This window comes from Orbicella faveolata, unplaced genomic scaffold, assembly GCF_042242905.1.
Source record: "Orbicella faveolata isolate gen_17 unplaced genomic scaffold, um_ofav_v1 contig_1, whole genome shotgun sequence".
In the NCBI taxonomy this organism is placed as follows: Eukaryota; Metazoa; Cnidaria; class Anthozoa; order Scleractinia; family Merulinidae; genus Orbicella; species Orbicella faveolata.
In genome coordinates, this window is record NW_028301536.1 from 37,428,685 (window position 1) to 37,440,000 (window position 11,316).

Below are 11,316 nucleotides of genomic sequence, written 5' to 3' on the forward strand. Positions count from 1 at the left end.
TCGCTGGTTACACTGTACTCATTCACTTATTACCATTTTTGTTGCCATGCTGAATTTTTTTCCTGTGTGTGTATTCATTCTGGAAAAGAATACACTTATTTACCTTTACGAGGAGGCTGTGGTACGTTGTGAGTCTGCGTCACTCGAGAATCTGTACGTGAATAAGCTTTTGGCGGTCAATCGGCAGAAGACTGATGTATATTAGCAGGAAGATGCAGTGAGAAAAGTTGTGTTTGATTCGTTCTTTGAAAGTCTTCCCTTCACAAAAAATAAATTGATGTATTTAACAATTACCGTAGTTGGTGAGCTCGAGATTTGTACCGCGCAGCAGTTGACGAGGCCTCGTCAACTATTATAATCGAGTCGTTCGAAACTTTATCTAAATCCTCTTCGCAAATATTTCGAAAGAGCAAAGAAGCGATTTTTAATAATCGCACACTGCTATGTTACTCACTATCTACTGACGGCGATAGATTGTGAGTAGCGTACCTACGGAACGGCATTTGTGATAGAAAGCTGCAGTAGCAGATTTATGTAAAACCTGATATTAAATGGCTCGCTAGCACGCCGCGATCGCCCGCCGAAATATTCGATACAGTCTTCCCTCTTTTATTTAATAAGAATGTATATTTTTTTTATGCCGATGCTGGATATTCTTATTATATATTTATCTCTGGCCGGGGTTATCTCGAGAACTTGTTACTCGATCTTGAGGGACTGCCCTGAAAATGAGTGGCATATGTTGCAAGCGGTAACCGGGCGACTGAAATGCATTGCAAAATAATGGTAGCGCAGTAATGGACTGTTTGGTTTGTTGCTCAAATGTCAACTATTCTGACCCTGCGGTAGCTTGTGATCCTACCGCCGCCAAAAATTAGAACTAAATGCGTGTGCTACTAATCCAGCTGGATTATATTTTAGGCCCTTTCAATTTCAGAAAGAGAAAGTGGTGATGAATTTCCTAGTCATGTGCTTTGCATTCTCGTCCCCAGAGGCAGGGCTCCTTTTGTTCAGGACCAAGAATCGCGACCTGTGGGAAGGACCTAAACCGGAAGTCCGCGATTCACGGACTTCCCGTCACTTTGCGTATGCCTAGAGTAAAGTCTGATAAATCTTTGACAAATCTGATTGGCTGAGAATACGAAACAATTACTTTGCGCATGTTCAGAAAATTGGACCTTCCTGTAGAGGTCGCGATTCTTGGTGCTGACCAAAAGGAGCGCGGCCTCTGGGGACGAGAATGTGTGCTTTGTTAAGGGAGCAAAGTATGAAAATGTACGCACGCGTGGGTTTAGCGTGACAACAGAGCGTTACGTTGCTGAATGTCACGCTTCTGTCTCGATTCGAGAGGTCTCAAGAGTCTCTCGCACTTTGTTCTCGACTCAACATACCCTTGTGCTGAACGTGTAAAACTACGTGTAGGCTTCTCAGGGCAGAAGTTGGGGACAAAAAAGGCTAAGTATAACTCGAGTGTGACTTGTGATGTTCATCATCATATGCGCGGGCAGGTCGGCTTGCTTCATAGTCAGCGTCTATTGCAATGTACTCTGAAAGTCTGAACATTTCTGCCACTGCTACGTTCTGATCCCTCGATTGTCTTCCTCAAGCCGGAATTTGGTTGCAGTCTGTTCACCGTAGTTGGGTAAGAGAACAGAGAAATATAAAGATCTTTAGACGCACATTGAGTCTTGGTGACGCACGTGTGGAAAGTGTATATTGAATACACTGGCAGTAATCGTGGATTAAAGAGTGCGTTTGGTATGTTAAAAAAGCAAAAATTCTAGGAACGGCATTTTGTGCCTGAGCTGTCAAGGTAGACGCGAAACTGGTCTCCCTCCAGCAGGACTAGAGAGCGAAAACAAATGACTTGATCGCAACGCACGTGCATACGAGAGGGTTTGTTCTCGTTTTTATATTTATTACGTAATGTTAGTTAGGATCGGTTAAAAATAGTTGTGCACAAAACTTTATTCAGTTATTACCGCAAGAGATCCAGATCGTCTTCTCTTGAAGCGCGACAGCTGGGCAGGGAGAAGGGTTCTTTTCTCAAAGTTTATGGCCTTTATTACTGTATAAAGTTGTTCGCGCAATCATCATTGTTTTCCCCTTTATATAAGAATGATATGTTTAGAGGGGAAATCAGCGAAACTAAAACTCGCTGGAATTGCTTTAAACTGGCCCTAAAACGCCTCGGAAGCATACTCAGCACAGAGAAGAGTCGAATTAAGTCGTTCAAATTGCATTTCTACTCTGTATTTCGAATTGTTACGAACGATCGTTGTATTCCCATACAAACGGTCTAATATCTACGCTGTGTCTGTACATGATGTAAAGTTTTCAAATGTTGGCTTATGTTCACAGCTCCCAAGGAGCTTGAGATACCTGTGGCTATTTTTGGGAGGAGTGTTTCTTTTTGGGGGGGGGGGTGGGGGTGGGGGGAGGGTGTCGCTACTTTCGGTAATTTTTAGCGTCCACCATTTCTTGACGTTTCTTTTCTTGGTCGCTTTATTTCGGAGGGTTGTTACTTCCAGAATGTTTACGGTAATGTTGCAAAAGAATGAAAGCGAATTGCAGTACACGTGTAGTACGTATGCACAGTACATGACGTCATGGCAACCATATTGGTGTTCCAAAACAATGAGACGGCGGCCATGTTGGTGTGCCAAACCAATCCTGTGGGAGTTCAACCCTTTTCTTACATTATGTCAACACTCTCTTTTGTTCCAATAAATTTGCGTGGCTGCTGGACACGTGAGTGAGTAATCTCTGTTAAATCTGGAAAAGTTGCATAATATAATGTTCAGCGGCACGTGACAAGGCTGTAGACACCACATACATTTTGATTATTTCTGTTTACATCAGCATAACCACTGGTCATACAGGAGACTCCGGACACACTCAGCTTCTTTACGAAATAACCAGCAGGACCTAACGCTGAAAGTCACAGGTAAATAATATTAGCTAGTTTACTATGAAATGGCGAAGAACGACAGCCGGTATCTGTGTTGAAATTCCGACAACAGTTCTGTTCACAGACCTTATATTTTCGGACGTGAAAGGGCTAATGAAAGGAAGTTTTGGTTTGGTAAACTTGGACACTTAAAAGCGTCCATGTTTCTACAGAAGTCCTAGAGGTTTTTTCTGTGTTTCATCGGTTCTGCGCTAATTCTCGCGCTCTCGTCTTATTCGTTTCTCAATAGCAAAACAAAAGTAAATAAACGTATTCCGTTACCGTTATTGACGGTGACGTGCAGTATAGTGTAGACCTTCTGAAATTGCAGCTTGAAAAGCTTTTAAAGACCGCGCTCAAATTTGCAGGAGATGCATTCACGCCAGAGCCTCTCAGATATCGAATCGATTATTTATCGCGTATTTCGTGGCAGCAAGAGCCCGAATAAAGACGAACGTTTGATTATATTTAAAGCTTTATCTCACAGGCACCTGCACCGGGCACGTGAACGAACTATGTCCAACTAAAGACAAAGTGTGCTTTAATCTGAGTTTTATATAAAAAATGTGGAATCAAATCGATTTGAGTGAGCGCGATCTTGAAATGATCGTATCTTGCAGCGGTTATCTATCACACGCGACCTCCAGCACAAAAAAAGTCTAGACAAAACCTAAGTTTTCGTGGACGCCATTCTTTTCCGCCTCCTTGCCGACTGTATGCAAAATTTACCTGAAAAAGTGAAAACTTACAACGGTCCACTCGTTAAAATTATTATTTTGCTTTCGGTATGTACGGCTAGCTCACTAAATACATTGGCAGTAAATTCATGCATACGAATGGCCGTTGAGAAACCCGACCTGCCCGTCTTCAGTTATAAATTTCAAGGAGTATTTACTGCCAATGTATTTAGTGAGCTATCCTTACATACCGAAAGTAAAATGATAATTTTTACGATTGGACTGCTGCAGGGTTTCACTTTCAGGAAAATTTTGTATACAGTCGGCAAAGAGGCGGAGATGATTGACATCCACCAAAACTTTAGTTTTGTTTAGACTTTTTTCGCGCTGAAGGTCGTGTGTGATTGATACAGGCCCCTGGATTGATAACTGCTGTAATTATTTACACTCAAAGTCAAGCGAGCGCGATCTTTATTATTCCAAAGAAACCCTAGCCAGTCCCTTCCAAAAAGGCTTTTTTTTTTCATTTGGAAAGAAACTCGAGCGTACGCGATCCGAGGGTGGTGAGGTTAACTCTCCTTTGAACGGAAGCATCTATCAGAATGGCATTCCGTGTAGCGGGAAAGCATTTTTTACGTAACTACCAAACGTTCTTGCAAGGATTTTGGTTTCTTTTTTGAACCACTTCTGGAACTGAATAAAATTAAAGCGACAATAATAGCGCCCATGTGATAATTAGCTCTGCGATATTCCCTGTGGAGGATAGCGATCGTTCTTGGCAACCAATGAATATAGGTTTTCCTTGATCGTTTTCAAATAATTATCGGTAATAATAAAAATCTGCGCTATGTGAATTTTATACAGTGGACTGAACACTGCACATGTAAAGTTGTAGCCTGCGAACAGGCTACCGGTTAGTTTTAGAGCGAGCTAGCCGAGTGTAGTATAGGGCGAGCGGGACGAGCCGAGAGCGGTCTGGTGACGAGGGAGTGCACGGGGGAGCCTGTAGACATTCCATTGATGCCGCCGTTCCATGATACCAGCTCCTGGTATCAAGATCTGATTGGTTGAATCGATGACTGTTGACAGCTTTGAGAAGCTCTGAGATAAATATTTGACAGATCTTGACAACTGCATGTAAATTTGCATAATTCTTGCCGCGACCGACAAAGATGGCTTCTGCGTGCAATGTACAGTTCACTGACGTGGAATTCGAGGCAGCTTTGAGCAATTCTTTGCAACATTTTCATCACATCTCTGGTTTGAAACATGAGCAGAAGCTATGCCTGGAAACTGTGGCACAGAAGCGCGATGTTTTCGGTATTCTACCTACTGGTTTCGGGAAGAGTCTTATTTTTCAATTGCTGCCGTGTCTACTGAAATACTTGTGGAAACTACAAAGTGCTTGCGTCTTAGTTGTGACGCCTTTAGTTTCTATAATGAAAGACCAGGTTGAAGAGTTGACACGTCTAGGTATTTTACAAATTCAGCGCAAAAATCAGGTGTTGTTTGTTTATCACGTCTTCAAGTCCCTACGTCCCACGCCCTCGAGTCCCCGTGCGTGCTCGCGTCCCACGTCCCCGCGTCCCCGAGTCCCCGCGTCCCCGCGTCCCCGAATCCCACGTCCCACGTCCCACGTCCCACGTCCCACGTACTACGTCCCACGTACTACGTCCCACGTACTACGTCCCACGTCCCACGTCCCACGTCCCACGTCCCACGTCCCACGTCCCACGTCCCACGTCCCACGTCCCACGTCCCACGTCCCACGTACTACGTCCCACGTACTACGTCCCACGTCCCGGTCCCCAAGTCCCCGTCCCACTTTTAGTCACAGCCGTAGGTTACCTTATTCTTGACTAATGTTAATCTAAGTTTTGAAACGTGCGACAGTTGATCAGTAGTGAGCGAGTTTCTTTTTGAGGAACGGAATTAATTTTCACACGGCGCCACAGCTCTCGACAAGGAAAGCACAAGATATGTTGTGATAAATTTATTTCCTACTTTGCTACTTTCTTTGGAATATATATAAACCCTTTCCTTTAGCTTAAGCAAAACTGGTTATTTATGGCGCTTTTTTGAGTCAATGCCAAAAAATTTACAAAACAAACTCGCTTCAGCTAACTCACACATCAATTCACGTTAAAAATTGTACGACTCGTTTTACGCGAATTGCCTGGTTAATGGTTAGCATATTTTGCGTTTTTCTGGTCTTTCTCGTTTTAACGGGTTGTCCTGTAATATTTACAATATTCATCAGGAATGGCCAATTCCTAAAGTTATTCAAGCACTTCTCAAATACGAAGACTCCTTTCTTTCGATAGGAACGTATACTTGTTTGACATTTTATGATCAATACTCGACAACAGGTCTTAAAACATTCGGGCGAGCGCTCAGCTTGTGATAAAGACCACATATGACGTCATGACTCAGATAGCGACTTTGTAGTCAAACATAGAAGATGGATTATCAAATTACAGAATTTCACTCCGTTTGAATCTGTTTTTGGGAATTCGCGAACGGTTAAGGTAAAGGTACTTGGTGGTTTAGCTTAACAGCTTCTTGGATGCTATTTTCAGTATTTTTAATCGTAGAATTTCGACTTTGGATGGTAAACTAACTAAACTGCAAAGCCAGGAACGAAGATCCTGCTTGATTGAACGTTGGATCTGACCTAAGCTGTGTTCACATTGAAGCCGAAACTTGATAAGAGTAAATATGTTTCAAGGACACATGTTTCAAGGACACATGTTTCAAGGACACATATTTCAAGGACACATGTTTCAAGGAAACATGTTTCGCTAGACATGTTTGTTATTGCATTGTTCACATCAGATGTCGGTTTCAAACACGTTTGCGTTTCATACATGGTCGTATAATTTATGCTGTTTCATGGTACTCGCAGAAATTTTTTACAGTTCATTAAGTTTTGCGGCAATGTTCTCCCAAATATTCTGCTTTCTACCCATCGCCGATAATTGCCGTTGTATTTCAGTCTTCATCGGCCCATATTTCAACTAGACATTTGGCCTCATAATAGCTCCAATTTTGGTTCTTTTGGTCACTCGCCTCCTCTCCGCATCATCCGCCGTTTTGAACGTGTTTGGTCTGATCATGATTGAAACCACCTTACGACGTTGTTTTAATAATGCTCAGAATAATTATGTTTCAACCATGGGTGCTAACCATTCAGCAAAAAATCCCGAAATTTTGGTTGAAAGTCATATGGAACAGTAATTTTAGCCGCGGGCGAGAAAAAGCGGACTAAGCGAAAGAAGGACTACGTACTCGTAGTCTATGTTTCCTTAGGCAGGCTTTAGTGTGTTTAGTATTCCAGTAGACAATACCTTCGACCATTTCCACAAATTGTTTGCAAACCTTTCAAAATTGTTCGAAAGTCGTTGGCAAGCTTCGGGTGATTTGCGGCAATCTTCGGACATCACCGGAAATCTCCGTCAATCTTCGGAAGGGTTTGGTTAGTGTCGGAGGTGTTCTAAAATGTTCGGATGATATTCTTTGATCTTCGAAAGGGTTCGGGTGAACTTCGGAAGTGCTCAGAAAACGTCGAATTATCTTCGGCTATCTTCGGAAGGCTTCGGGTTAACTTCGTCCACTTTCGAAGTACCTAGCTCGGATTACCGTCAGTAGTCACGAATGTCTTTGCACTAACTTCGGATATCTTCGTTGTAATTTGCACTGGTGTTTTAAATTTGCACTCCTGTTTCCTGTTTTCATGGTGTTACATGAAAACTGCACTCCTTTTTAATTTAGCCAATCAGAATCGAGTACTTTTGTCAATAAGTGTATTATTAGTATAAGTAGTCAAATAATTTTGAGTGCAATTTGGATAAATAAGCACAAGTAAATTTTTCAAAGACTAACCAAATTGCACGAGTCCAGGGCGAGTTGAGTTTGTGGCTTTTGCAAAATTTACGAGTGCTTATTTATTATATTCCAAATTGCACGAGAAAAGTTATTTGATTACTTGATAATAACGTACATGCAATTTATTTCAACTTTCTGCACTATTAGGGATTAATTGACGTGCTCTCAGCCAATCAGCATGCTGAAATGTTTGCACGTATGTTCTTAGAAATTTTACTAATTTGGTTTTTCTATTTGGAATAACTTCATATTGTCATCTTAAAAGAGAAACTATTTAAACTTTGCTGGAATAAAATAATCTCCATGAAATTTGACTCTTAGCTAAAGGTTCATCGGAAGACAAACCAACTCAACAAACTAGAAGTCCTGTAAAGTTCTAGTTTTGCCGCGACGCCATTTACAAACACAAATATAATGCAGATAACAAAGTATCACATTCCCACTGAAATTTTCCGAATATCGTGGAAACAAGGTCTTCAAGACCTTCAACAGTTTAGATCCTGAGTTCCCAAAAAAGTCCTAAATCCTTCTTTGATAGTTAATTTATCTCAAGTACCTTCTTTAGGTTTCGATCAGAGATTGGGTTGTAATATTAAGGATCGGGAACACTTCAACCGGGCACTTCATGTGCTTCAATTATGTATTTTAGATTTGCAAAAAACGCCACTTCTTCCTCGGGGAATGGTTAAAATTTAGTAGCCGCCTTAGAAAAGTGCACGTCACTGTCTAAAATAAAGCAAATATCTGCAAATATTGGTTCTAATTATATTTTGTCTCTTTTTTTAGTTTCTTCGAATGTAAAAGATATTGAACTGAGAAGATCAGACTAACTCCGTTTGACTCGCATCAGCAAATGTTTTCACCCTTCAAAAGGTTTTCGTTACTGCTTTGTAAAAGGTTTCTCAACTTGATCATCATTCTATGTTTCATCACACCAGCGGTAGTAAATTATTGGCGAGGAACATGGTACATTTTAGACTTGTTTGTGTTTCCAGCCGACAAAGTTTTGAGTGCCTCGTTTACATTCACAGCCAGCTTTGGAACTATATTCTTGGTGATGTTTGTGGAGGATTATATAAAAGAATTTTTAGATGAAAGAAAAGCGAGAAAAGGATTGTATCTTGTTCTCTTTTACCCTCTGGCGTTTTTGAGCGTAACATCGTGGAGAGGACTGTGGACGATACTTGACCTTTACACAACTACAACTCTAACAAGTGCCACTGTTTCTCATGTCGTTGGATTCGTAATCCTTTTATGTACAAAAAGTTCATCTAGTATCATGGCAATTCCTGGCTACTGTGCCAGCGAAAGACACATTGATTTATCAAAAGGTATTCTCGTTGGAAAGAAATATTTGAGGATCAGAACTACTGCCTGTGCTGATATCACCTCCAGGATGTTGAATAGTTTTGTTACCGTGTTCATAATTGGAGGTGCGGTGATATGCTATTGGCGAGGAACTTGGCTGATTATTGTCGCTACAATGGTTACCCCAACCCACAATGTTATATCATGGGCTGCATTAGTTGGTTTGGGGTACGCTGTGGTGACCGTGTGCTATTGTCTGAGTGAGTTCATTATAACCATTAAACTGACTCCGCCATATTCTGTGTTGAGTCGATCGCTAGAGCAGGTATTTGTGTACATTCTTGGTTTCGGAGTGGTGGCTTCCTGGATAGGAATATGGCACTTAATGGATATCTATCTACTGTCAGGTTAGTGTTGTTATTTTAAAGCAGTGTTTAGAAGAATCCGTATAGACTTATTTAACTCACGATAATCCAAGAAACTTGCGTTAAAGAATAATCAATCAGAATTGATAGAGCAAGAGTAACTCGAATTATGAAGATTGTCGAAAAGTACTCTTAGCTTACTGAGAAATGTTTTTCTATCTTTGGATTGCTTGTAGACTGATTTAAAGCAAATTAAACTGTGTAGACTCCGCTAAATATTGCAATTCATTTCAAGCAGAACATAATGGAGGAAGAAGGAATTTCATTTCAAGAAACAAGGAATTTCATTGCGAGCAGAAAACTGGATACCAGTGACATACAATAAAATAAACCATTCAGTAGGAAAGAAAGGGAAGCCTGCTCAGTGATGAAAAAAAAGCATTGATTATGTGAAAGAAAAACCGATCGAAAGTGAAACATGGGGTCATGAAGAATAAAAAATGACTGCTTTCACTAACCATCCTGCAAAATTCCAAGATCATTTCACCAAGCAGTGAGAAGAATGTCGAGCAGAGTCAGCTCTATCTATTAAAGAAGAATTTTGTGCAGACTTTTGAGCAGAAAGGTGGCTTTATCTTATAAGAATTTCAAATCAGATTTATATTTAAGCAGAACTTTAAACAAAATAATTTATTCACGTCTTTGAGAGGAATTCCCCTCTCAGTTTAATAAAATTCAGCAAAATTACGATATATTTAGAATCGACGGTTCAATGTTGAATGACGAACTGACGTGTTTCTTTTCTTCAGTATTTCCAAGTTCTAAGCTGTTAAGGGGCTTTGGCCGCGTTCAAATGCTCGGCAGTACTGTAGAAAGGTTTTCAGTGCGACGACTCGAACCGGCTCAACCGGGCCATCCGGAAGAAAACTAATCAATCAAAACGTAAACTTAGAACAACGGATCGGAAGCTTTCTCGTGTTGGCAAGTAATAGGGGTCTGTTTGACACGAAAACATAAATACACACTCCTGTGCGTTATAGCCGACATTCTAAGGACCTCTAAGAGATTCAGTCCTTGACTGAGAATTATCATAATTATAAATCTCGCTCGTAAAATTTAGCTCTAAAACTCATTTTGCTACAGCGAAACCTGGAAACCGTTGAAAAGCGTACAAAATTTAGGATCGAAACCACTAGTCAACCAACAAATGGCAAAGTTTCCCGAGAGGCGCACAACACTTCGCACTTCGTTGGGTTTTCGATTTTGTTAAGATCTGTTGTTCCTATTCTAGCTTCAATGTATGTTTTTGGTTTATTTAAGGAAAAGATCTATATCCTTGATTCTCAAGTAACGTTCTGATTGGTCAACTCTTCAAAGTGGCCTGGTTTGAGTAGTCAGACTAATACAAGTGCACTATTGAACTTACGTAATAGAGCCGCCATGAAGATCGTATTTTACGTTTTGTCTTTCAGAACACCCACTGGTTGGTGCGCTTGTCTGTCATTTTGCTGGGATCGGTATTCTTTATATTCTACAAGCAAGCGTAAATTTAGTCGGTTCACCAGTAGGTTGTAGGGTGCATGGCAGTGAAGCACTGGAAGGGTTTGACCCTGGAAGCTACTTACAAAAAATAACTGAACCAGTTAAACAGGAAAATACAGCAAATCCGTAACTGTTAATCCCAGAGAGCGTTCAGAGATTGCATTCCGCCCGCGAAAATCTACTGTGGATTCCGAGAAAAAGAAGCTCAATAAAATCATTATAACTTGATGAGAATGTGATAGTGAATGAAATTAGACATATGAACAGCAGATATAAACAATGCCGAAAAAAAACCCTGTTGAATCGTTCGTTATTCAATTGCTATCCACAAACAACCCGCAGGCTCACCCAGGTAGCGCAAAAATCTCTGGACAAGCTCTACCAGATGCGGGGACATATTTCCTCTCGCGCTCATTCCCTTTATGACCCTACATAGAGCGGAGAAGGAAGAGTTTAGGGACTCGGACCACAACACACTAACAATCGATTTTCACTGAGTTTGTAAGTGACGGTTTCCACTGGGTAGAAGACGGAGAAACTGTGGAGCCTTTATCCCTTCACATAAATGCGAAATAAGGGTGCTGGTCAG

General features: G+C 41.0%; 1 protein-coding gene across 1 annotated transcript; it reads left to right on the forward strand.

Moving 5' to 3' along the window:
• The first annotated feature begins 11 nt into the window (after window positions 1-11).
• Window positions 12-10,955, forward strand: LOC110044988 (uncharacterized). The gene is made up of 4 exons (XM_089275069.1): window positions 12-1,642; window positions 2,863-2,947; window positions 8,299-9,227; window positions 10,658-10,955. Exons 3-4 carry the CDS (start codon window positions 8,366-8,368, stop codon window positions 10,855-10,857), a joined length of 1,062 nt encoding a protein of 353 aa, XP_089131195.1. The 5' UTR covers window positions 12-1,642; window positions 2,863-2,947; window positions 8,299-8,365; the 3' UTR covers window positions 10,858-10,955.
• The last annotated feature ends 361 nt before the right edge of the window (window positions 10,956-11,316 follow it).

Excerpts from the sequence above, each read along its gene's own strand:
- LOC110044988 (XM_089275069.1), top strand. The coding sequence starts at position 8,366 with ATGTTTTCACCCTTCAAAAGGTTTTCGTTACTGCTTTGTAAAAGGTTT. Across the intron at positions 9,228-10,657 it reads GGATATCTATCTACTGTCAG|AACACCCACTGGTTGGTGCG; the intron begins GTTAGTGTTGTT and ends TTTGTCTTTCAG.